At 47.1% G+C, this 25,790-nt stretch overlaps 5 protein-coding genes across 6 annotated transcripts in view; 3 read left to right on the top strand and 2 right to left on the bottom strand.

Annotated features, from left to right (window-relative positions):
• The first annotated feature begins 3,939 nt into the window (after positions 1 to 3,939).
• LOC310662335 (histone H1.2-like) lies at positions 3,940 to 5,539 on the top strand. The gene has a single exon (XM_083409134.1). The coding sequence runs from the start codon at positions 4,767 to 4,769 to the stop codon at positions 5,430 to 5,432; it is 666 nt and encodes a 221-aa protein (XP_083265260.1). The 5' UTR covers positions 3,940 to 4,766; the 3' UTR covers positions 5,433 to 5,539.
• A 213-nt stretch (positions 5,540 to 5,752) lies between these two features.
• On the bottom strand, positions 5,753 to 6,613 carry LOC310662336 (histone H3.2). The gene has a single exon (XM_083409135.1). The coding sequence runs from the start codon at positions 6,587 to 6,589 to the stop codon at positions 6,179 to 6,181; it is 411 nt and encodes a 136-aa protein (XP_083265261.1). The 5' UTR covers positions 6,590 to 6,613; the 3' UTR covers positions 5,753 to 6,178.
• Positions 6,614 to 6,819: 206 nt separating this feature from the next.
• On the top strand, positions 6,820 to 7,368 carry LOC310662338 (histone H4). Its single transcript, XM_083409137.1, has 2 exons — positions 6,820 to 6,879; positions 6,973 to 7,368. Exon 2 carries the CDS (start codon positions 6,991 to 6,993, stop codon positions 7,300 to 7,302), a length of 312 nt encoding a protein of 103 aa, XP_083265263.1. The 5' UTR covers positions 6,820 to 6,879; positions 6,973 to 6,990; the 3' UTR covers positions 7,303 to 7,368.
• A 428-nt stretch (positions 7,369 to 7,796) lies between these two features.
• Positions 7,797 to 8,879, bottom strand: LOC310662337 (histone H2A-like). The gene has a single exon (XM_083409136.1). The coding sequence runs from the start codon at positions 8,303 to 8,305 to the stop codon at positions 7,961 to 7,963; it is 345 nt and encodes a 114-aa protein (XP_083265262.1). The 5' UTR covers positions 8,306 to 8,879; the 3' UTR covers positions 7,797 to 7,960.
• A 1,356-nt stretch (positions 8,880 to 10,235) lies between these two features.
• LOC310663206 (histone H4) overlaps positions 10,236 to 25,790 on the top strand; it is a 113,536-nt gene continuing 97,981 nt past the window's right edge. Inside the window, exons 1-2 of one of the 2 annotated variants that reach the window (XM_083410900.1) lie at positions 10,236 to 11,656; positions 13,461 to 13,716. In XM_083410900.1, coding sequence (XP_083267026.1) covers positions 10,299 to 10,610 — 312 coding nt within the window. In that variant the 5' untranslated portion in view covers positions 10,236 to 10,298 and the 3' untranslated portion in view covers positions 10,611 to 11,656; positions 13,461 to 13,716. Of the gene's footprint in view, positions 11,657 to 13,460; positions 13,717 to 25,790 lie in introns of those variants that run through there. The other variant, XM_083410901.1, reaches the window with a different exon arrangement.

Raw genomic sequence — 25,790 nt, 5'->3', positions numbered from 1 at the left:
TCTTGCGAGGTACCACTGTATTATTATTATTATTATTATTATTATTATTATTATTATTATTTTATTAATTTGCCCCCCAGCCTTTTATTACCAAATCAGCCTTTAGGATTTCACATTGGGGTTTTTGTGCAATAATTTGTAAAACTGGGCAGACCAGCATCAAATGTCTGCCAATGAACAAGCTGGTTTGCAAAGGACAAGAGAACTATGCTTGTCAATCAACCTGAGCTCTGCTTTTGGCCTAGTGAACAGGGTCTTCCTTTGCACATGCTCTGTCAGTATCCAACTTAGACATGAGACCAGCTCCTAGGTGGTCTCAAACTATTGTTTTCCCGTAGAGCAGAAACCAACCTGTTCCTTTCCTGAAGAACGTGAGAAGAGCCTACAGGATCAGGCCAGTGGCCCAGCTAGTCCAGCACCCAACCAGATGCCTACAGGAAACCTGCAAGCAGGATTAGACCCCAAGAGCCCTCTCCTGTCCTGTAGTTTCCAGCAACTGGTATTCAGAAACATTGAAGGCAGAGCATAGCCATTTTGACTAGCAGCCATCAATAGCCCTTGTGCCTCCAGGAATTTATCTAATCCTCCTGATGTGTTGGACTACAGCTCCCATCCCATCATATGATCCCGCTGGATGGGGCTGATGGGACTTGTAGTCCAAAACTGTTTGGTAAAGGCTGCTGAAAGAGTAGGGCAGAGCTTTCAAAACTTTTCATGTTGGTGACACACTTTTCAGACGTGCATCATTTCGCAACACAGTAATTCAGTTTTACTAGCAATCCGGAGGTTGTGGTTGTTGTTTAGTCGTTTAGTCGTGTCCGACTCTTCGTGACCCCATGGACCAGAGCAGGCCAGGCACTCCTGTCTTCCACTGCCTCCCGCAGTTTGGTCAAACTCATGCTGGTAGCTTTGAGAACACTGTCCAACCATCTCGTCCTCTGTCATTCCCTTCTCCTTGTGCCCTCCATCTTTCCCAACATCAGGGTCTTTCCCAGGGAGTCTTCTCTTCTCAGGAGGTGGCCAAAGTCTTGGAGCCTCAGCCTCAGGATCCGTCCTTCCAGTGAGCACTCAGGGCTGATTTCCTTCAGAATGGAGAGGTTTGATCTTCTTGCAGTCCATGGGACTCTCAAGAGTCTCCTCCAGCACCAGAATTCAAAACCGTAACTCCTTTCCAGCCCCTGAAGGAACGCAGAGAGCGTTCTTCTGACACATCTACAAACTGCAGCCAACACACTAACGCAGGGGTCAGCAAATTTTTCCAGCAGGGGGCCGGTCCACTGTCCCACAGACCTTGGGGGGGGGCGGACTATATTTTTTTGGGTGAAATGAACAAATTCCTATGCCCCACAAATAACGCAGAGATGCATTTTAAATAAAAGGACATATCTACTCATGGAAAAACACGCTGATTCCCGGACCGTCCGTGGGCCGGATTTAGAAGGCGATTGGGTCAGATCCGGCCCCCAGCCCTTAGTTTGCCTACCCATGCACTAACATGTCGCGACACACATGTATGTGTGTGCATGTACATGCAGTTGGGAACTGACTAACAAAATCTGAAGAGCTTGGAGGAGGTAGGAATGCCTTTTCTGTCTCCACACGAATCACATAATCAAAAAGGGCTTTCATTCCTGCCCTCCCATCTTCTCTTGAAGATAACAAAACCAATATATTATATGCCGATAGTCTTAGCTGCATGCTTTTCTCACACATGTGGCTCAGAGTCATAGACTGAAGAAACAACCTGGGAACCCCACACCTTGAAGCTTCAGGCGCGCCTGTCGAGTCCTTAATGCCGCCTGTGTTGCCATGGATGGCTTTGCCGTAGAACAGGCGAAAAGTTTCCGATTGATTTCTTAGTATATTGTTCCACAACAGCTTCAAGATCAGCACATCTAATCTTAAAACTTGTCTGGGGGCAAGGAAGGGACTTTAGAAGTTCCAACTTAAAATGCTCTATATTATTCCTTATTACAGTGGTACCTTGGGTTAATTACTTAATTCGTTCCGGAGGTCCGTTCTTAACCTGAAACTGTTCTTAACCTGAAGCACCACTTTAGCTAATGGGGCCTCCTGCTGCCGCTGGAGCATGATTTCTGTTCTCATCCTGAAGCAAAGTTCTTAACCCGAGGTACTATTTCTGGGTTAGCGGAGTCCGTAACCTGAAGCATATGTAACCCGAGGTACCACTGTACTACCTTTTAAACCATCCCAGTGTGGCATAAATGATCTCTCCATCATCATTACCCCCCCCCCCAATTTTATACTTACACCAACCCTGTAATGTGGGCCAGAGAGTGATTGGCCTAAGGTCATGCAGGGAACTTCAAGGCTGAGATTTGAAACTGGTCTGATGAGTTAAAAAAGAAACACCATACTGGCAAAATGTATGTCTCTGAAGCGTAGATATTTGAAGATCTGGGAATAATCCTGAATCCTTTTTGACTCAACGTTTTACCACGTCATCAAGCACTATGCTATGTGCTGAAGTGATGCTACATTTAATCAGGTCCAAAATGTTTCACATAACAGTTATTTTAAGAAGAGTTGCCAGACAACCAGTTTGGACACAGTTGCAATATGGAGTGGTTTGCCTCCATGCCTGTGAACATTCACTAGAAATAATAATAATAATAATAATAATAATAATAATAATAATAATAATAACAACCACCTTTTGTTGCTGTAGAATTTGAGGCTACCAAGAAACCAGAGGATCTATTTGAGAGGCACTAAAAGAAGAATAGGTGAATCATCCAGCAGACTTCTGTTCCATCACAATATTGTGTTAATAAAAAGCATTCTATAGTCCCAGGTGTATTTTGATTAACTTTTGCTCCTCTGAGAAAGTAATTTAACAAACCCAGTTCCCGAACCCTGTAGAAGGTAGATTAGGAACATCAAATAAATCAACAATGTACACAAGCAAAACTCTGTGGATTATAATGGGCATTCTTCTTATACTGCCCGTTAAAGAAGGACCCTAAAAGAGATTTATTTATGATACTGCCACTTAGAAATCTCTCTGGAATAACAGATCCTGTCAGGATTATTGATTTGCTAGCAGATAAAATACTGATAAAATACATGATCTGTAAGACAGCTTTCTTTGCTGGGGGAAAAAAAGAGCAAGCGACCTTGCTAAGTCCACCACTCTGAAGAGACTCTAGAGGCATCCTGTTAAAATCTTTTAAAAACAAGAAAACCCCAAAATTCATTTGTACGTATTATGAATCTGGAGTTTGTTTGTGAAATCCTAACCGGGTCCCCCCCTTTTTTTGCTATGATCTTTGTGTTTTTTTTTTTGTGTGTGTTTTTTTTAAGCAAACAAAACTGACTGAGAAGGAAATCTTACACAGATTTACTTGGAAGTCCCAATTCTGATTAAGATTCACTACTGAGTACACACGTCTGAGTGGTGGCTTTTCCACACACGCCAGTTAGGCAACATATTCCACCGGGATTTGTGTGTGTGTGCTTCCTGCGACAGCAAACACACAAATGCACCCATTCCTGTGGCACCTTCAACAACTGATAGATTCATTGTGGCACCTGCCGCAGAGTCTTCTTCATCGGTTGCGTGAAGCTAATCTGTCCTTTCAGTTACTTGGTAAATTACTGCAGTCCTGGGCTGCCGCAGCTGCTCTGAACTTGCACACTTCTGAACTTGGCACAGAAGTATCACACACAGGCACTACTTACACTCCATGGCCCCATTACAATATTTGCGTGTACAGATCAGCTGAGAATCATGCCACAGCACCAATCGGTTAAGTTTTCAAGTTGCTAGAAGACTCTGCTTTGTATAGCCAATAGAGAGTTGCATTACTGGTAAACACACAAGCAAAGCTTAACTACAACCAACTCCCAATGGATTGCACTTAGGGTACCCTACCCCTCGCCTATTCCCCAAAAGAGACCCCTGTGTTGAACTTTCGGCGACATCTAGATTTATTTGCTTAAAATCTGAAGACAGAAATGATAAGCTCCGTAGGCTGACATCCTCCGATCTCTTTGCTTAGGCAGCATCAAAGAGAGACAAATGCGGATGACTTTCAGAAAGGTGTTAAATAAAGCCCCATTTTTAAAAAAACCCACTTTTTTTACTCATCCGTCCAAACCAGCCCTCTTCAAATAATCCCAATTCCTTCCCATCACTCTGTCGCTCATTTTCTGGGGCTGGCATTGCAATCATGCCTTATAGCAATTTAACCCGAAGCTCGTTGTCAGATGTGTTACTTGACTCGATGAAAGAAGCGGTTGCCGCGAAGTTCCCGGCCGAAAAGCCTTCCTTTCTTCACCGCCCGGGTGCAGACCCCCCGGGCTACCTTATGCCGGACCTCCCGCGCCCGCTTCTTAAAAGCAGCATTTGCTATTTTCGTCGAAAAGCAAAAGTTTGCAAATTTTCAGGCCGGGAGAGCGAGCCGAGGCTGAGTTCCCCGCTCTTTTCCGGAGGAGCCCTGCCACCCCGGAGCGTGAAAACCAGGTGTCCGAAAGCCCGCATCCTCCCCATCGATCCAGCCTGGAACGGGAGGGATCCGCGGACGGGACTCGGAGTAATCGACTCTTTTGTGCGGGTTAAGAAACACAAAAGTTGCCCTGACCAGGAGCCCAGGTCTGGCTGTCAAAGCGCCGTGCTCGGAACGCACCAATCAGCGCGCAGCTCCTCCCCTATAAATACGAGGCAGCGCCGCCGCCGCGTCCATTCAGCTTCTGCTTTGGTGACTCGACGTTGTGATCGGGGGGCGGCATAGTTTCGGATCAGGATGACTGAAGAGGTTCCCGCCGCGCCCGTCGCCGCGCTGCCGGCTGTCAAGGCTCCCGCGAAGAAGGCCAAGAAGGCGGCGGCCGCCGCCCCGAAGTCCCGCAAGGCGTCTGGCCCCAGCGTGACGGAGCTGCTGACCCAGGCGGTGACGGCGTCCAAGGAGCGCGGCGGCGTCTCCCTGGCGGCGCTGAAGAAGTCGCTGGCGGCCGCCGGCTACGACGTGGAGCGGAACAACAGCCGCATCAAGCTGGGCCTGAAGAGCCTGGTGACTCGGGGGATCCTGCTGCAGACCAAGGGCACGGGCGCCTCGGGCTCCTTCAAGCTCAACAAGAAGCAGGCGGACAGCAAGGACAAGGCGCCCAAGAAGAAGCCGGCGGCGGCGGCCGCGAAAAGCAAAAAGCCCGCGGCCAAGAAGCCCGCCAGCGCCGCCAAGAAGGTGAAGAAGGCCGCCGCCACCAAGAAGAGCGTCAAGAAGCCGGCCAAGAAGCCCGCGGCAGGCGCCCGGAAGGCCGCCAAGAGCCCCAAGAAGCCCAAGGCGGCGGCGGCCAAAAGCAAGAAGGCCGCCAAGAGCCCCGCCAAGGCGAAGGCAGCTAAGCCCAAAGCGAAGCCCAAGACCCCCAAGGCGAAAGTCGCCAAGCCCAAGAAGGCGGCGCCGAAAAAGAAGTAGGAAGGACCCGCTCGGCTTCCGCGAGAGGCAGCAGCGCTCCTCGTTAACCCCAAAGGCTCTTTTAAGAGCCACCCACAAATTCAAAGAAAGTGCTGAATTTCCCTTGCCATGTGAGGTGTTTCGATCATGTGATGCAAGTGCCGCAGTTGGCAGAATCGTAGTGGGGCCAATCCCTTGCACAGTCCCTCCCCTCCCAATTCGAAACCATACCAGACCCCAAATTGTGTGCTAGTAGTAAGGTTATTGCTGCAATTCTAGGCTTTTCTTTTAATCGGGTATCCTGTTGCTCATTTTGCCCCCGCCGGCTGTTTAATATTGTTTCTGCAACTTTGTTTTACGGGGGGGGGGGGGAAGACACCACGTGGCAATTGGGTGGGCGTGGAGAAAGCAAGTGGTTGCTTCCATGATACTGTTTTTAGACAGGGGGGGGAGGGTAAAAATGGATTTGCTTTCCCTTTGTGAATACTAGCTACCCCGGGGCCTGCTTAAACGGGGGGGAAAGTCACTGAAGGAAGATACAAATCGAAGGGGCAAGATCCATGTGAGACGCCTGTAAACTGCACAGAAGTACCACGCCGCCGTGTCCACTTAAACATTCCCAGCAACTGGTGCTTAATGCACAATACCTAACTGGCAACTGAACATAATATTGCAGTAATTAACAGCTTTTTAAGATTATGTGGTGGCTCTTAAAAGAGCCTTTGGGTTTTTGAACGTAGGAGGCCCCTACTTTGACAGCGAATATCTTAAGCTCTTTCTCCGCGGATGCGGCGAGCCAGCTGGATGTCTTTGGGCATGATGGTGACCCGCTTGGCGTGGATGGCGCACAGGTTGGTATCTTCAAACAGGCCCACCAGGTAAGCCTCGCTCGCCTCCTGAAGGGCCATCACCGCAGAGCTCTGGAAGCGCAGGTCAGTCTTGAAATCTTGCGCGATCTCCCGCACCAGGCGCTGGAAGGGCAGCTTGCGAATCAGCAGCTCGGTCGACTTCTGGTAGCGACGGATCTCTCGCAGGGCGACCGTCCCAGGGCGGTAGCGGTGAGGCTTCTTCACGCCCCCGGTGGCCGGGGCGCTCTTCCGGGCAGCTTTGGTCGCCAGCTGCTTCCGAGGCGCCTTCCCGCCGGTGGACTTGCGAGCGGTCTGCTTGGTACGAGCCATGGCAAGCAAAGCAAAGGACTCTCTTCAGCAAATGAGACAAAGAGCCCGGTTGCTGGTTATTTATAGACCGCTCTCGCAGTCTTGATTGGCTGAACACTAAACAATGTCAGTTGGAAAGTTTGAATTTCCTGGGCTGAACAGCAATTGGCTAGACAAGATCACGCAAGAGGGCAAAATGGGGCGGGGCCACAGCCTGTTTTTTTTTTCCCCGCCAGGACTCTCATTGAGCAGCTGCAAACAGAGTGCATTTGATTGGACGAAATTCAGACCGAGTTCTGCAACGCACAAAAGTACGCCTAAGTTTTCATTCTGGTCGGACATTTCTCTATATAAGGCGAGGAAGCCCTTCCTTGTGTTACATTTTGTTTTTTGTGTCGTTATAGGACGGTTGCTTGGCAAGCATGTCTGGTCGTGGGAAAGGCGGGAAAGGTTTGGGCAAGGGAGGCGCCAAGAGGCATCGCAAGGTGCTTCGTGACAACATCCAGGGCATCACGAAGCCTGCAATCCGCCGCCTGGCTCGCCGTGGCGGAGTCAAGCGTATCTCGGGCTTGATCTACGAGGAGACCCGTGGCGTCCTGAAGGTCTTTCTGGAAAATGTCATCCGCGACGCCGTGACTTACACCGAGCATGCCAAGAGGAAGACTGTAACCGCCATGGATGTCGTGTACGCTCTGAAACGCCAGGGTCGTACTCTGTACGGCTTTGGTGGCTAATTCTAAATGACAAAGCTGCATCTTACAAGCCAAAGGCCCTTTTAAGGGCCGCCCACCTTTTCATGAAAAGAGTTATATACTTTCCTTTATTTTATTTGCTACGGATCTAATTCAAAGCTTTAGACAGTGGTTTTCAAACTACCGGCAATCTGGGCCACACTTTCGGATTACTTTGTTTTATAATAATGACGAAACATTTTGGTAGGAAATCTACATATTCCAGAAATATTTTTTGTGTGTGCTATACTATATATACTACGCTGCTACATTCCCATTCTCTTGCCATACTAGTAGCGCCGTTTGAGAACCACTACTTTACAATAGCGCCTGTATTTAAACATGGGCACACATGGGTTATTTGGGCGAGGGGTGGAGACGCAACCTTGAGATCCTTGGAAGGTAAAATGGATAATGGGAACAGGAAGAAAGGCAGACCGAGCGCACAGACCGAGCCAGAATTTTGGTTTTGGGGGCGTGCTGGCTTTTGTTAAGATGGCAGCAGAGAGTGCAGTGCTTTATAAATTCACAATATAGCGTTCTCAGAAATCCAGTTTGAAGCTTTCAGCAATAGAAACCCAGCTCTCTTATGACAGAGTGGACGGCTCTGAAAAGAGCCTTTGTGAAGTCCAGACGCCGCGGTCTGATTTTGACTGGGCCTTCACTTTGTGATCTTGGGCAGGACGCCGCCCTGGGGGACGGTGCCTTTGGCCAGCAGCTTGTTCAGCTCCTGGTCGTTGCGGATGGCCAGCTGCAGGTGCCGAGGGATGATGCGCGCCTTCATGTTGTCCCGCGCCGCGTTGCCGGCCAGCTCCAGGATCTCGGCGGTCAGGTACTCCAGCACCGCCGCCGTATAGACAGGGGCTCCGGCTCCCACGCGCTTCGCGTAGTGCCCTTTGCGAAGCAGGCGGTGCACTCGACCCACAGGGAACTGCAAGCCCGCCCTGGACGAGCGAGACTTCGCCTTGCCCTTGGCTTTGCCGCCCTGCTTTCCACGGTCACACATCGTACAGAGAAATCCACCAAGAACTACAACAACGAAGAGCAGAGCGAGTAACACAATCTTGGAAGCCGCCTATTTATTTACTCCCGATGGATTCTTTCTGTCAAATCTGATTGGGCGAAAGAGACATAGGATGTGCTTAGCACCCAATGAGAATGTGTCTTCTTGCAACCAACCAAAAACTTACATTTAAATTACGCATATGCTTGCGAGAGCCAATAGAAATGTCACATGGGGAGAGTTTATATTTGCATGTTCCTCTTTCAAAAAGAAGGGGGGTTACGTCATTGCCCTTCCGTCTGAGAAATAAACGAGGGTGACCATATTAGATCGTGTTAAAAAACGAAAAGGAAAACCTTTGATTGGTGTTTTTTCTTAACGTGAAAAACTATGACCAGTACTTGCATTCAGAACACAATATAAAATTAAAGTCAAACAAGCAAACTACATTGTCTTTTGTTTCTGCACGCGTGTAAGTACTGTATTGGGAAAGGCATGTGTCCTTGTACTTCTGCCACAGGAGCGAAAGCTAATAGCGTAAAAGGACACCAGAACGTCCTTCATCGAGCCAGCACCCAGTGCCTTATTGTTATTTTTTAAATGTATAGACTCAGGCTGATCGTTGTTGTTGTTTAGTCGTTCAGTCGTGTCCGACTCTTCGTGACCCCATGGACCAGAGCACGCCAGGCACTTCTGTCTTCCACTGCCACCCGCAGTTTGGTCAGATTCATGTTTGTAGCTTCGAGAACGCTGTCTAACCATCTCGTCCTCTGTCGTCCCCTTCTCCTTGTGCCCTCCATCTTTCCCAACATCAGGGTCTTTTCCAGGGAGTCTTCTCTTCTCATGAGGTGGCCAAAGTATTGGAGCCTCAGCTTCACGATCTGTCCTTCCAGTGAGCACTCAGGGCTGATTTCCTTAAGAATGGATGCGTTTGATCTTCTTGCAGTCCATGGGACTCTCAAGAGTCTCCTCCAGCACCATAATTCAAAAGCGTCAATTCTTCGGCGATCAGCCTTCTTTATGGTCCAGCTCTCACTTCCATACATCACTACTGGGAAAACCATAGCTTTTACTATACGGACCTTTGTTGGCAAGGTGATGTCTCTACTTTTTAGAATGCTATCTAGGTTTGCCATTGCTTTCCTCCCAAGAAGCAGGCGTCTCTTAATTTCGTGGCTGCTGTCACCATCTGCAGTGATCATGGAGCCCAAGAAAGTAAAATCTCTCACTGCTTCCATTTCCTCCCCTTCAATTTGCCAGGAGGTGATGGAACCAGTGGCCATGATCTTCGTTTTTTGATGTTGAGCTTCAGACCATATTTTGCGCTCTCCTCTTTCACCCTCAATAAAAGGTTTTTTAATAGGCTGATCGTTATCCTCCTTTAATTGTGGGCTAAAGGAGTGGTTTACAAGAACCATGCAATGAAAGATGCTAGATGGATTAGATGACCATTGGGATCCCTTCCAACTCTACAATTTTATAATTCTAATGCGACATAAACCTCTGAAATTTACAGTATGCTTTTCTAATTCCTGCTCCTCACAATTTTGCAAATGTTAGGATAAGAGTTTTCAGGTTCTGTTTTACTCTTTTCGCCGCCTCTACGCTACTGTTTTGTTTTTCCATTCTGTTCTGCACCATTTTCAGATTACAGTACTGTACAATACTTAGTATCACCGGACAGAATCTTAATTGTGTAAACTATGAAACGTGTCTATAACACTCCAGGCTGCACTATCCTCCCCAAATCAAAGACACATCTCTGTTTGAGGAGATAGTTCGGTTTTGATTGGAGATTTTAAAATGACCAGAAGCTGATTGGTGGAAAGTATAGCCTATAGCGTTATGGAGTTTGGAAAGAGGGCGTGGCTCAGTCAAAGGCTAACATGTCCCTCCTCAGTTTTCCCTCTGGTCGGACTTTGCTGTATAAAAGAAGCAGCTGCGCTATTCTTCGGCTACTTCTTTTTTCAAGCGTACGGAGTGTTGAGTTGTTACCATGTCTGGTCGTGGGAAAGGCGGGAAAGGTTTGGGCAAGGGAGGCGCCAAGAGGCATCGCAAGGTGCTTCGTGACAACATCCAGGGCATCACGAAGCCTGCAATCCGCCGCCTGGCTCGCCGTGGCGGAGTCAAGCGCATTTCGGGCTTGATCTACGAGGAGACCCGCGGTGTCTTGAAGGTCTTTCTGGAAAATGTCATCCGGGATGCCGTGACTTACACCGAGCATGCCAAGAGGAAGACTGTGACTGCCATGGATGTCGTGTACGCTCTGAAGCGCCAGGGCCGCACTCTGTACGGCTTCGGCGGCTAATCAGGATATCAAGGCTGTATATTACAAACTAGCTCAAAGGCCCTTTTAAGGGCCGCCCAACTTTTCATGAAAAGAGCTGACACAGTTTGGGTTGCTAAAAGCGTTTTTTGCTTAGGCAACCTTGTTTATCTGAATTTTATATGAGCCACTTTGGAAAGCGTAATATCGTATCTAAACGCGTGGGATTGTACCAGACGTGCCCAGTAATGAGGTGAGGAGATTTAAATAAATGCTGGCAAGTCGTGTAAAAAAACACATTTTGGTATATGCAGTGGAAGCAACGAAGGATAATTGTGATTAATAGCAGCAGCAATACTGATAGGTACACATTGGAAAAATTGTGATCTGGGAGGGAGCACTAACCTACAAACGGGCCAGGAGGGCAGCAAAAATACCGAGACTACAAGACTGACTTGCGTTGCCTTCATATTGATATTAACAACTTTCAGTCTCTTTCCCCAAACTTTAGAAGCCAATATGCGTGTCTAAAAGATACAAAGTGCTGCTAAGTGGATGAAGGATGGGGAAACAAGTAGGTGATTTCTACACTTTCAGACCTACGTAGCTGCCGGCTCCACTATTTCCGGATCAGCTTTCTGGAGCGAGTCATCTCCACGCAGTTTATTGCCCGGGGTTTACCTTCCTCTGCTATTAACATCTCACGCCGCTCCAAAGCTGCATTGCGGCAGGCAGCTGCTGTTTCCAGTGCTTTACTTCGCAACGTTGCTGGTGAAAAGAAACCTCTTCCTTTACTACACGTTTCGGGTGCAGGAACGTGCATTTCTTAAGAGCAGCCTTGGAAGCGGAGCAAACTCTTTCGGGAAATTGGTGATTCATAAAAGAGCCGACGGAGGGGCAGAGGGGTTTCGCTGCTCAAAGGAAAACGCGAGGTGCTTGCAGCCGAATCTTTCTTTCTATATACAGTACTCACCTTTAGCTTCCGAGAGACGGCGCTGATTGGATAAGAATAGAACCCGCTCACCAATGAAGACGTGGTTATATCGCCCTAGCCAATCAGAATGCTGATTCCGGAAATAACCAATAAGGTTCTCCCTAAAAAACCCTCTATGGGGGTTTTTAAGCAGAGGCTGGATGACCATATGTCAGGAATGATCTAGCTGAGATTCCAGCATTTCAGGGGGTCAGACTAGATGACCCCCGGGGACCTCAGATGTCAAAGAGAAAAACAACTACCAGACTTTGAGAAGACATCTGAAGGCAGCCCTGTTCAGGGGAGCTTTTAATGTTGAATAGATTATTGTATTTTAATATTCTATTGGGAGCTGCCAGAGTGGCAGGGTATAAATAATAAATTATTATTATTATTATTATTATTATTATTATTATTATTATTATTTTATTCCTTCCAAATCTATGATTCTGTGATTCTATGAAATGGCTAGCTTAGCTCCTGGGAACAGAATAATGAAGGCAGCCATTCCAGCACTGGGAAAACTGAGGAGCAGAGACTCCTCCCTCAAATGTCATGAAGGGGCAGCCATTTCATCAAGATACCCCAGTGGCAGAGATAGGAAGCAGAGATCATTACATCCACTTAGCCTAAGGCAGGAGTAGGCAAACTGAGGCCCGGGGGCCGGATCCTGCCCAATTGCCATCTCAATCTGGCTCACGGATGATCCGGGAATCAGCATGTTTTTATATCAGTCGAATGTATGCTTTTATTTAGAATGCATCTCTGGGTTATTTGTGGGGCCTGCCTGGTGTTTTTACAGGAGTAGAATGTGTGCTTTTATTTAAAATGCATCTCTGGATTATTTGTGTGGCCTGTCTGGTGTTTTTACATGAGTAGAATGTGTGCTGTAGCAGGAACCCCCCCCCCCATCATTCAGTTTGTACAGACTTCACACACACTCACACTCACACACTACATACGCTACACTTCTGTTATAAATTCATAGAAAATCAACCATACACCAGATTTGCACTGTTCCACTTTTATTCTACTCCATATCTCAAGGACTAGTTAAGGGGGGTGACCTGGTGACGGTCAGCCATAATCCCCTGAGCAAGCAGTCACGTACCGACTACTGCACCTGGAGGGGCATGACAAGCTAGATAAGCATCCTGATGGGCTCAGACTCACCACCCTCATGAACACAATGGACTGCATATGGTTGTATATTCAGGGCAGACAGCAACAAAAGGACCATGGCCGGATTCCCCTCAGGGGGAAGGAAACTGCACCTTTTCTTTGTTATTCACAACTGGTTCATGGGAGGGGGAGAAAGGAGGAACCAGCCAGGTGACAGGACACTCAGGTTACCACCACAACTCCTCCCTCAACCCCTCCTTTCTGTAATGTATGCATGATGTTTCTGGGGGTGGGCTTGACCTAGAGGAGGGGAATTTCAAAAGTTTTTATAAGGTCTTGCACACCATTGTTCTGGGTCTTTCCTCTCTCCTGCGAGTGAGGGGAACACCCTGCTGCAACAGTACAATAAAGGCCAAGCCTACAGGCTGCTGATTTGCTCCAATTTACTCTGGTTGGTGTCTTTACTTTTTGTCCAAGGGAGCCCTCGGATTTTTCCGGCAACAGTGCTTTTATTTAAAATGCATCTCTGGGTTATTTGTGGGGCATAGGAATTTGTTCATCCCCCCCCCAAAATATAGTCCGCCCCCCCGCATGGTCTGAGGAACAGTGGACCGGCCCACGGCTGAAAAAGGTTGCTGACCCCTGTCCTAAGGCTCCAGCTACTGCCTCCGAACTATGCCTGCTGGTCAGGAGGATTTTGGCCATCGCAAGGGAGAAGAGAGTCTCAAAGATATGCTCTCCCAAGCCCACAATCCCAGCACTCCTGTCTCAGCGACTTTTATTTATTTTATTTTCAGTTTAATGTCTCAGCGACTTCTATGCTGGCTTGGTGATGTCCATAGAACTGAAGAGGGCAGGGTCCCCCAGAATGTGCTCTGTGGGGAGCAGGCTTCAGGCACCAAGTCCATTGGCAGACCAGCTCTGCGTTACAAAGATGTCTGCAAGGTTGACATGAAGGTTGGCGATATCAACCCCACCGTGTGGGAATCCCTTGCAGACAACCACTGGGTCTGGAGATAGTCTTGTTGTGCCTCCATAGCAGTGACCACAGAAGGAATGACCGCTGGGAGGAGTGCAGGGAGAAGAAACGCCGTTGTGCATCTGCAGCCGCAAAACTGGGTGCCTTCTTCTGCCCCAGTAGCAACAAAGCATGTCTCTCCCGTATTGTCCCTACAGTACGATTTCACCACCAATAGTGCTCTCCTCCATTGTCTCCCAAGACAAGATGCCAACAACAGGCCAATATGGGAACAACTGTCTAGAAATTGGTGCCCGAGTTTATTCTCCTCTTCCCTCCTTGTTCCTTTTTCCTTGTGTGTTGTTTGATTTTTTTTTTTTAAAATGGTCTGTTTGTTTATTTATTTATTAGAATGTAAGCATGCAGGTAGCAAATGTCTTGCTTTGATTCATATAAGCCAGTCTGGGAGCCTTTTTTGGCTGAAGAGCAGGGACAAATGCTCTAAATAAGTAAACAGATAAAGATGACCCGTTTCAAATCCTCACGTTTATTTTTAACTCCATTTTTGCCAACCCCTCCACCCCCAAGCTGCCCCCACCCCAGGGTCGTAAGCAACATTTGCCCATAGTCTACAGGGGATGGTGTTGAATCCTGTATTTTTCTTTTAAGTTTTATTTATTTATTAACGGTCTTATGTTACATCGGTAAACATTACCACATTACACCACAAGGCTTATTATAATATACAGTAATTTTCAGCATGTATACAAAGTTTATATACAAAGTTTATATACCTAAAGAAAGAAGGACAAAAAACTATTCCAAAATCATATATGTATCAACACTTTGGACTTCCTGTCTATCCCGTTGTATATTCATTTTTTACAAATGAATGTACTCTTATTATTGTATATTTCTTTACATTTTATCTAATACATTCCTATATCAATATGTACCCTTGGTCTTATTTCTCAACTCAGTCTCTCTCCAACGTCAATCGAATGCTAGCATAGATAGCGAACCTTTACTGTTTTTTTTTTTTAAAAAAAACAACATAATTTTTATTAACAGGCCAATCCAATCACATTATTTCCAAATCATATTAATTCCAAATTATACAGCCAAATTTTAAAATTTTGTTGGGGGTACCCATACATCAAGCTCCGAACGAGGATCAAAACATCACTTCTGTTGCTGCTTTTATCAAACAGTTCTATCCAGATCTGTGCAGATAGTCTCTTTATTACTTTCTTCATCTTCTTGTTGTTATCATGTGTTCCTTTCTTTGCGATCTCTGATAGTCTTCACAAGCAGGTTAGAAACAAACAACTTCTCCGTGGGTTTTGCACACTCCAAGAGTCATATCTCATAAGGACAGCCGCCATTCCTCCCCTTCTTCAAAAATTTATCCTCGGTCTGTCCTATTAATTTTCCCAAGCTTGCCGCGTATATCACAAAGGGGCTCTGCCAGGTTATCACGTTCAATCCATCATTCACATTCCAATGACCCTGGTCCTCCTCCCCTCGTCTTTCTTTGACAAGCCTGTCTTAGCAAGACGCCATTAAAAACTGCGTCATAGAATTTTCCCTCCGCTCTCCAATGTTTACGAGTCCTCTCTTCGATGATTAATTCACTCCACACAGCTCTTAAATTCTTGCTTGCGATTCATAAAAGGTGACGATTCGTCTTGCTGGGGTGGAGGGTTATAAATACTCACAGAAGGGGAAAAAAATAAAAGATTTTTTCCTCCACCCCCCCTCTTTTTTTCGCTCCACACATACCAGTCTCGTAATGGTGGTTCATCGCTAGATTTATTTGTCTCCTTCCGTCGCTCCAATCGCAGAGATGCATTAATCAGCAGCCTTATCTCTCGAACTTTGCTTGATGTATGTGCTTCAGCTTCTTTCCAATTATATACAGTGGTGCCTCGCAAGACGAAATTAATTCGTTCTACGAGTTTTTTCGTCTTGTGAAGCACCACTGCATTTAAACACTGACAATGGCGGGGAGGGGCGGGGAGAAGCAGGACGTTGATTCACGGTCTGACTGACTTTGCAGCGAGCGTGGCACAGAAGAGGAGACTCCGGAGGAGGAATGCTGCTGGCGGGGGTAGGAGAAAGGCGAGAGGGGCCGACGCGGCTCCCCCATTCAATCGGCGCCCAGGGAGCAGGCCTGGCGTCCGCACCAAAAGCACAGCCGGGCGCCTCAGGGCACTTTCCTGAGGCGGGGAGGAGATCTCTGCTGCCGCAGCCGGTACCTCAGACTCACCCGCGTTGTGGCCACCGTGCGACGCGGCTGCTGGAGGGCGGCAGGGCTCAGGAGCGCGACTCGGCGGAACCGCCACCATCCTCTTCACCTGAGGGAGAGAGGGAGAGAGAGGCGCTGGCGGCAACGGCTCTCTGAGGGGAGTGCGCGAGGGGGGTGGGCAGCGGCGCGAGGCACCAACCGTCAGCGGGAAGGTGGGAGGGAGCCGGAGGAGCGGGGAAGCGGGGGGGAACAAACCGCTCCTCCGCGAGCTGCCTCACCGCGGCTGCTTAGTGGGCACGGTCGGCCAGTGACGTCCCGCTCACTTGATCGCAGGCACGAGCGTGCATGCATGCGTGCGTGCAGTGAGCGTCACCATGACACGAGAGGCAGGGCCGTTTCGTCTTGCGAAGCAAGCCCATAGGGAAATCCGTCTTGCAAAGCACCTCAGAAAACGAAAAACCCTTTCGTCTCTAGCGAGTTTTTCATCTTCCGAGGCATTCGTCTTGTGGGGTACCACTGTATTTCCAATTATATTTTCGAGCTGAAGCGAACCAGGGCGCTATTGGAGACAGTGTCAGGAAGAGCCGAGCTCACTGAGGGCTGGTGCCAAATGTCCTGCACCCCCTTCTTTCGAATCCGGGGGTGCATTATGGACAGCTGGCAAGGCTGTCCCCCCCATCTCCTGGGGGGGGCAGGAAGACTGCATACTTCCCATAGCAGCCTCTTTATTACCTCTTGTGGGTTGGAGAGATGTTATTGTCGGCCATCTTCCAATGCGCCACCTGGTGGCCCCCTACTGTATTTTTGAACATATATCTTATATCTATCCCACTTTCCCATAAATTTTTGTTTTGAATTGCCTCTCAGGCTATTTGTCAACTGTGCCATTTCAGCAAATTCTTGTAGCTTGTTATGCAATCCATTATGGTTGGGACTTCTTCTTCCTTCCACCCCTTTGCCACCAAAGTCTGAGCTGCAGCCGTTGCATGAACCCTGTATTTAAATTAGGTGTAATTCAAAAGAAGTCTGTCCCTTGTTCAGAAAAAGTAACAACTGTTGTAGCCTCCCTGTGTTTTAGCCACAGCCACCCGCATTCCCACCGCAAAATATTGTGGAAAGTTTGGCTGAAACAGAAGCAACTGCAGCAGCCCTACAATGTCGTCTACCTTAAGTTTAAAACAGATATACACAGTTAAGAGACACAAGAAAATCCAGAAGGACACTGACAAACTGGAACGTGTCCAGAGGAGGGCAACCAAAATGGTCAAGGCCTGGAAATGATGCCTTATGAGGAACGGCTAAGGGAGCTGGGCATGTTTAGCCTGGAGAAGAGGAGGTTAAGGGGGGATATGATAGCCATGTTCAAGTATATAAAAGGATGTCACATAGAGGAGGGAGAAAGGTTGTTTTCTGCTGCTCCAGAGAAGCGGACATGGAGCAATGGATCCAAACTACAAGAAAGAAGATTCCACCTCAACATTAGGAAGAACTTCCTGACAGTAAGAGCTGTTTGACAGTGGAATTTGCTGCCAAGGAGTGTGGTGGAGTCTCCTTCTTTGGAGGTCTTTAAGCAGAGGCTTGACAACCATATGTCAGGAGTGCTCTGATGGTGTTTCCTGCTTGGCAGGGGGTTGGACTCGATGGCCCTTGTGGTCTCTTCCAACTCTATGATTCTATGATTCTAAGAAAATCCAGATTTTGCTACATTAGCTGAGAAGTTAGGTTTGCTTTTGGCCTCTAGAGGCCGCTAGAGACTGCAGTGAAGCCAGGAGCACATTTTTCCAAAGGAGCTGTTCCAACAGCACCTAGAATATTTACTGTCTCCCTCCCACTGTAAACGTCTGACATTCCTTCTTTGTAAATTTAAAGCAAAGAAAAAAAAGCACCAGACTCCTTTGATAAGTGCTCAGCCAAATATATTATGATTACCTACATGTCTCAAACTAAAAGAGGGGGAAATGATCCCCAACTAATTAAGCAACAATGTAAAATTTAAAAAGACAAGAGCAAGAAGATTCAATTAGCTTTATAATAAGTCTATGTACACAAAATCTTATGGCTGTGGTGGCCCAAAACATTGAGAACACTCTCAGGATGGCCAGATTTTAGTCATTTCCTCACTAGGATGGGCAAAGTGAGAAATGCTCTTGAGACCTGCTTGTTTCAAAGTCCCTCCTTTCCCTATTAGGAGGCATTAGCTAAATATTTATTTAGAAAACCCAGATTCCCAGCAGGCAGATGCCTCAACAGAACTTCTCTAGCGCTCTCAAGGAAAGGTATATTCTTCTTTTTCCATTTCCGCCTTGCTGTTTAGTGTGGGTTTTTGTGGCAAAATTGCCAAGCTCCTTGTTTGGAAATGGTCAGGTATTTCTTTTACTCCTTAGATCAGGAGTCAGCAAACTTTTTCAGCAGGGGGCCGGTCCATTGTCCCTCAGACCTTGTGGGGGCCGGACTATATTTTGAAAGGAAAAAAAATGAACAAATTCCTATGCCCCACAAATAACCCAGAGATACACTTTCAATAAAAGGACACATTCTACTCAAAAACACACTGATTCCTGGACCATCCGCGGGCCGGATTTAGAAGGCGATTGGGCCGGATCCGGCCCCCGGGCCTTAGTTTGCCTACCCATGCCTTAGATCAAGATGTGTGCATATTGTGTGGGTTGCTGTCTGCTTACTTTGTATGATTTTGCTGTCTGATAACTGGAATTTTGCTTCTGTGATTTTTCCTGCCATTTTTGTTTCATACAAGAAGCCCAGCTTTCTTTATTCCTTTGATGTGAGAACTTTTTGTGGGCATAAGGTTAAGGCTAAACACACATATTCATGAAAAGCACATGTCTCATAACTCAGAGAAGCTATGAACTATGCCGTGCAGGGCCACCCAAGACGGACAGGTCATAGTTGAGAGTTTTGACCAAACGTGATCCACCTGGAGCAGGAAGCGGCAAGCCACTCCAGTATCCCTGCCAAGAAAACTCCATGGACAAAGACAACAGGCATATAAAAGTTATGACGCTGGAAGATGAGCCCCTCAGGTCGGAAGGCGTCCAACATGCTACTGAAAAGAGCGGAGGACAAGTACAAGTAGATCCAGAGCTGATGAAGCGGCTGGTCCAAAGCCGAAAGGATGCTCAGTTGCGGATATGCATGGAAGCGAAAGGAAAGTCCAATGCTGCAAAGAAAAATATTGCATAGGAACCTGGAATGTAAGAACCATGAACCTTGGTAAGTTGGATGTGGTCAAAAATGAGATGGCAAGAATAAATATTGACATCCTGGGCATCAGTGAACTAAAATGGACGGGAATGGGAAAATTCAGTTCAGATGACCATCATATCTACTATTGTAGGCAAGAATCCTGTAGAAGAAATGGAGTGGCCTTCACAGTCAACAAAAGAGTGGCGAAATCTCAAAAATGATAGAATGTTCTCGGTACGAATCCAAGGCAGACCTTTTAACATCACAGTAATCCAAGTTATGGCACTGTGGGTTAAAGCACAGAGCCTAAGACTTGCCGATCAGAAGGTCGGTGGTTTGAATCCCCGCGACGGGGTGAGCTCCTGTTGCTCGGACCCTGCTCCTGCCAACCTAGCAGTTGGAAAGCACATCAAAGTGCAAGTAGATAAATAGGTGCCACTCTGGCGGGAAGGTAAACGGCATTTCCGTGCACTGCTCTGGTTCGCCTGAAGCGGCTTAGTCATGCTGGCCACATGACCCGGAAGCTGTATGCCGGCTCCCTCGGCCAATAAAGCAAGATGAGGATAAATAATAAATAAAGCGACTGGACTTAATGGTCAGGGGTCCCTTTACCTTTACCTTTTACCTAACGTGAATTTGATCAAATTGCGGGAGGCAGTGGAAGACAGGAGTGCCTGGCGTGCTCTGGTCCATGGGGCCACGAAGAGTCAGACACGACTAAACAACAACAACAAAATGAACCTTATTGGTGCTGGCCATCTTTTGCCAAGATCCCTGCATTGCAGAAGGCTGGACCAGATGATCTTGGGGGGGTCCCTTCCAAGTTGTCTCTAAGTAACTAAAATCAGGGAATTCTATCTTCTGTGTCAGTTTTTCCGAAAAAAAGCCCCTCACCTTTGGGTTTTGAGATACGCCCCTGGACAAATGCTTTGCCCATTAAACATGCCACGTCTTTATAAACTGTACAGCTGGGGATGTTTTCGCAAGGAATACACTACAGGCCACCTGGCCTTGTTGTCTAGATGCTTTCGGAACCCACCCCTGCCTCTCCCTGAGAACTAAGCAGTTCCGCTTTATCTGATGGCTTGCTGAGAACATCCTCCCTATTTTTCAGCTTCTACAAGGTCAAATTTCCCTCAGAGGTTCAAGTTAAGGCAAACAGGCGTGGCTTATCATTGCACAGTTGCTTCGTCTCCTTGGATGGCTTGATCCTGTAAGCCCCCTCATTGATGGGTTGCTGGAAGAGGGATTAAGAGCGGATTTTCATCCGAGACCTGCCTTTTCAGGTAAATCTAATTTTGAATCTAATTTTCCTGATTTTGCTATTCGGGGGTGAAAGGAGAGGTGTTTCGGAGCCGGAATGAAAGGCAGACTCCCTTTTGCATGGCATTAAATCTAAGTCAGAAAATTGAAAAGTTGCAGAGGTTGAATACTGCTTGGGTCTCGAAAGTTTGGGTCTGTAGCCTGTCTTGGGCCTCTTCCCATACTGTCCTCTGACAAAAGAAGATGAATGTTTGCTGTCAGATGCAGCTACGGACTTATTTTATTCTGATATGTGTTGATGATTCTGTGTGTCTTCCTTTGGCGATCGAGTGGGCTACTGGGACTTGATATATTGATGTGTAAATCTTGGTGACTGCTCTCCCAGGAGAAATCTGACGGAACGGATCCAAAGGGAACCATCCGTCTCTCCTGTTCACAGTGACTCACCACATTCCAGTGGTTTGGAGTCTCCCCAAAATATAAGGCTAGTTCAAATAAGATGGATTTCTTAGAAGCTGTTCCGTAGACATAAACTCTTCCTGGCTGGCACTAACAACTTCCAGCAGTCATTTGCAGCCAGGGAAGGCAGGATTTGAAAGTCTTTGTTCTTTGGCGGTGAATTTTCAAGCTCTACCTTAGCTTAGCTTACTTTAGATGCCCAAGAAATTTCCTTCTTTGCCTGGAGACTTGATTTCCCCCCGTATCTTAGAGTCCCTATCCCCTTTGTTGCTGAAAAGGCCCCCACGTCTCCAGCCCAGCAAACCCCCAAGCAAGGAAAGGTATTAAACCATGGCAAACTAAGGCCGGATCTGGCCCAATCGCCTTCTCAATCCGGCCCGCGGACGGTCTGGAAATCAGTGTGTTTTTACATGAGTAGAATGTGTCCTTTTATTTAAAATGCATCTCTGGGTTATTTGTGGGGCCTGCCTGGCGTTTTTACATGAGTAGAATGTGTGCTTTTATTTAAAATGCATCTCTGGGTTATTTGTGGGGCATAGGAATTCATTCATATATATTTTTTTCAAAATACAGTCCGGCTCCTCACAAGGTCTGAGGGACAGTGGACTGGCTCCCTGCTGAAAAAGTTTGCTGTGTTAAACTCTTTCTCAATGCAAGCTGCTGGCAAAGGACTTCTTCCCCTGTTGTCGTTTTTCTGCCGAGCCTGGTCCTTCTTTCTTGGGGAGGGGATGCTCTCTTCCTCCTCAGTTATCAAGCCCCCCCCCCCCGAATCTCTGTGTCGCCAAAATCCATAGCATCCTGTTGTAAATATCGGCATTTTGCTCTCCGCCATGGCCTCCCATCTCCTTTCCCCTGAGTTTTACCCAGTGCTGGATTTACGTATAAGCTAAACAAGCTATAGGGACGCGGGTGGTGCTGTGGGTAAAACCTCAGTGCCTAGGACTTGCCGATCAGAAGGTCGGCGGTTCGAATCCCCGCGGCGGGGTGCGCTCCCGTTGTTCGGTCCCAGCGCCTGTCCACCTAGCAGTTCGAAAGCACCCCTAAGTGCAAGTAGATAAATAGGTACCGCTTTATAGCGGGAAGGTAAACGGCGTTTCCGTGTGCTGCGCTGGTGCTTGTTCGCCAGAGCAGCTTCGTCACACTGGCCACGTGACCTGGAAGTGTCTGCGGACAGCGCTGGCCCCCAGCCTCTTAAGTGAGATGGGCGCACAACCCTAGAGTCTGTCAAGACTGGCCCGTACGGGCAGGGGTACCTTTACCTTTAAACAAGCTATAGCTAAGGGGCCCAGTCTCTTGGGGACCCCCCAAAAAATTAAAGGAAAAAAACCCCTGGATTTACATTTCCAAAATATAAGGTAAAAAAGCAAATAAAAGAAAACCGACATACAGCAACAGTGTTGTGTGTTGTGTACGCTCCTGTGATGTAAGTCATGGGCCCCGCCTGCTAGCCTGCTCCCTAAAACATCACTGGTTTGCCATTATTATTTCATGTTATAGCAAGTTTCTAGAGACTAGATTATAAATCTTTGTAAAATGTGTTTCTAAAGGAACTTCTGTTATTGCCAAATGCCAATGTGTTTGCATAATTAAGTTTGTTACGAATAAAAAAATCATTTTAAGTTAGAGCTTAATAATTATTTCACTATTAATATACTTCTTAATTGTATTTCACCATTAATATACTTCTTCTTAATTGTATTTCAGTTCAACAATTACTTTGATAAAATACGTATTTTGTTATGTGCAAATGGCTTTAGATACCTATTAAGTCCATAAATTACCACATTGCATATATTCAACCCAAAAAACAGCGACAATTTGTTGTTGACAAAGGACAGCTGGACATATAAAAGGCCCCGTTACCTTCAGTAGCTTAGGGCCTCATCAAACCTAAATCCAACCTTGAATAAAATCATCACAATGGCCAGTATAATATTAAGGTCAGCAAAGGGGTAGGTATTCAATTCACCCTATGGTTTCTGCCTGTCTGATCTCAGACATGGGTTTTCAAACTCTTTTTGAGTCCTGTTACCTCCAGCTGATTCCGTTTGAGTTCCTGTTAGACTCTTTGTAGCTGTTTTCATTTTCGTTTCTGCGGGCCATCTCTGAAGTTAGCCAAAGCAGCTAGAGTTTTGTCCTGTGTCTCAAATTCCTTAAAGCAGGGGTCAGCAAACTGTTTCAGCAGGGGGCCGGTCCACTGTCCCTCAGACCTTGTTGGGGGCCAGACTGTATTTTGAAAAAATTATAATGAACGAATTCCTATGCCCCACAAAAAAACCAGAGATGCATTTTAAATATAAGAACACATTCTACTCAGGTAAAAACACACTGATTCCTGGACCACCATAATTCAAAGGTATCCATTCTTCGGCGATCAGCCTTCTTTATGGTCCAGCTCTCACTTCCATACATCACTACTGGGAAAACCAGAGCTTTAATTATACGGACCTTTGTTGGCAAGGTGATGTCTATGCTTTTTAAGATGCTGTCTAGGTTTGTCACTGCTTTTCTCCCAAGAAGCAGGCGTCTTTTAATTTCGTGGCTGCTGTCACCATCTGCAGTGATCATGGAGCCCAAGAAAGTAAAATCTCTCACTGCCTCCATTTCTTCCCCTTCTATTTGCCAGGAGGTGATGGGACCAATGGCCATGATCTTGTCCTCTGTCACCCCCTTCTCCTTGTGCCCTCCATCTTTCCCAACATCAGGGTCTTTTCCAGGGAGTTTTCTCTTCTCATGAGGTGGCCAAAGTCTTGGAGCCTCAGCTTCAGGATCTGTCCTTCCAGTGAGCACTCAGGGCTGATCTCCTTCAGAATGGAGAGGTTTGATCTTCTTGCAGTCCATGGGACTCTCAAGAGTCTCCTCCAGCACCAGAATTCAAAAGCATCCATTATTTGGCGATCAGCCTTCTTTATGGTCCAGCTCTCACTTCCATACATCACTACTGGGAAAACCATGGCTTTAACTATACAGACCTTTGTCGGCAAGGTGATGTCTCTGCTTTTTAAGATGCTGTCTAGGTTTGTCATTGCTTTTCTCCCAAGAAGCAGGAGTCTTTTAATTTCGTGACTGCTGTCACCATCTGCAGTGACTGTGGAGCCCAAGAAAGTAAAACTATACAAAAACTATACTATTCTGTATTGCATTACTGTATTCGTCAAAACTTATTTACACTGCTGAATTTGTCTTAATGCTGCCCATGTTTTCGTTTTCCAACACCTTTTTGTGCTTGGGTATAATGGGACGCGGGTGGCGCTGTGGGTAAAAGCCTCAGCGCCTAAGGCTTGCCGATCGAAAGGTCGGCGGTTCGAATCCCCGTGGCGGGTGCGCTCTTGTCGTTCGGTCCCAGCGCCTGCCAACCTAGCAGTTGGAAAGCACCCCCGAGGGCAAGTAGATAAATAGGGACCGCTTACTAGCGGGAAGGTAAACAGCGTTCCGTGTGCGGCTCTGGCTCGCCAGAGCAGCGATGTCACGCTGGCCACGTGACCCGGAAGTGTCTCCGGACAGCGCTGGCCCCCGGCCTCTTGAGTGAGATGGGCGCACAACCCAGTCTGTCAAGACTGGCCTGTACGGGCAGGGGTACCTTTACCTTTATAAGGGCGCTGGCGCTTCCAAGGCAATATTATGGTAAAATGCTGGCTCCCTCCTTCCTTTTCTATGGGCAGGTCCCACTTTTGCAGCCCCCATCCCCAGTTTATAGGGGCGGGTGGGGAGCAGGGGAGTAAAAAAAATACCGTATTTTTTGCTCTATAAGACTCACTTTTTCCCTCCTTAAAGTAAGGGGAAATGTGTGTGCGTCTTATGGAGCGAATGCAGGCTGCGCAGCTATCCCAGAAGCCAGAACAGCAAGAGGGATTGCTGCTTTCACTGCGCAGCGATCCCTCTTGCTGTTCTGGCTTCTGAGATTCAGAATATTTTTTTTCTTGTTTCCCTCCTGCAAAAACGAGGTGCGTCTTGTGGTCTGGTGCGTCTTATAGAGCGAAAAATACGGTACCCACTGGAACCAAGACTTGCCGTTTAGTGTGGAAAAGCTTTCTATGCCCCGAGGCAGCCTGCTGCCCCAACATCCTGCCCTCCCCAAATATTTCTGACTGCAGCCCAGGTCCAAAAATGTCTGGAGAGCACCACATTGGGGAAGCCTGCATCTCTAAGATTATATATCTATTTAACTGCATTTCTAGGCCACCTTCTCTGCCAAGGAGATCAAAGCTCTTGAGGAATAGCTCAGCCCGTAGAGCACGAGACTCTTCATCTCAGGGTTGTGGGTTCAAGACCCACATTGGGCAAAAGATTCCTGAATTGAAGGGGGTGGGCTGGATGACCCTCGGGGTCCCTAGGGGTCCTCAAGGTGGTTTCTAGGGGTTTTTCCTGTTGTTATTCTGTCTTTCGCGGCTACAGTAAACCTACTATTAAAATTATGGACTGGTCATTTCTTCGTCAGAGGGCAAACGCGCAAGTTTAGCAGGGGATCAAATACTTTCCCCCCCTCACTGTACATACTTCTCCTCCCTTCTTTCCATTCCTGTGAGGTACCGTATTTTTTGCTCTATAAGACTCACTTTTTCCCTCCTGAAAAGTAAGGGGAAATGTGTGTGCGTCTTATGGAGCGAATGCAGGCTGCGCAGCTATCCCAGAAGCCAGAACAGAAAGAGGGATTGCGGCTTTCACTGCACAGCGATCCCTCTTGTTGTTCTGCCTTCTGAGATTCAGAAAAATTTTTCTCTCGTTTCCCTCCTCCAAAAACTAGGTGCGTCTTGTGGTCTGGTGCGTCTTATAGAACGAAAAATACGGTACGTTAGGCTGGGAGCCTCTGAGGTCACTCTGTGGGATCTTCCCGGATTTTTGGTATGCTTTAACATATTATAATTCCCCCCTCCAAATTTTATTATTTTTATTGTTTTGTAAGCCTCTTAGGCTTGTTTGTTTTTTTACAATCATACAACCAAGCAGTGTATAACTGTTACGAAATAAATAAAACAAACAAATAAAAAATGACTG

This window comes from Podarcis tiliguerta (genome assembly GCF_965153285.1).
Source record: "Podarcis tiliguerta genome assembly, chromosome: 13".
Classification (NCBI taxonomy): Eukaryota; Metazoa; Chordata; class Lepidosauria; order Squamata; family Lacertidae; genus Podarcis; species Podarcis tiliguerta.
Note: the sequence above shows the minus strand (reverse complement) of the source record. Positions and strands in the feature narration are given on the sequence as shown.

Coding starts and splice junctions, on each gene's coding strand:
- LOC310662336 (XM_083409135.1), bottom strand. CDS start 6,589: ATGGCTCGTACCAAGCAGACCGCTCGCAAGTCCACCGGCGGGAAGGCG.
- LOC310662337 (XM_083409136.1), bottom strand. CDS start 8,305: ATGTGTGACCGTGGAAAGCAGGGCGGCAAAGCCAAGGGCAAGGCGAAG.
- LOC310662335 (XM_083409134.1), top strand. CDS start 4,767: ATGACTGAAGAGGTTCCCGCCGCGCCCGTCGCCGCGCTGCCGGCTGTC.
- LOC310662338 (XM_083409137.1), top strand. CDS start 6,991: ATGTCTGGTCGTGGGAAAGGCGGGAAAGGTTTGGGCAAGGGAGGCGCC.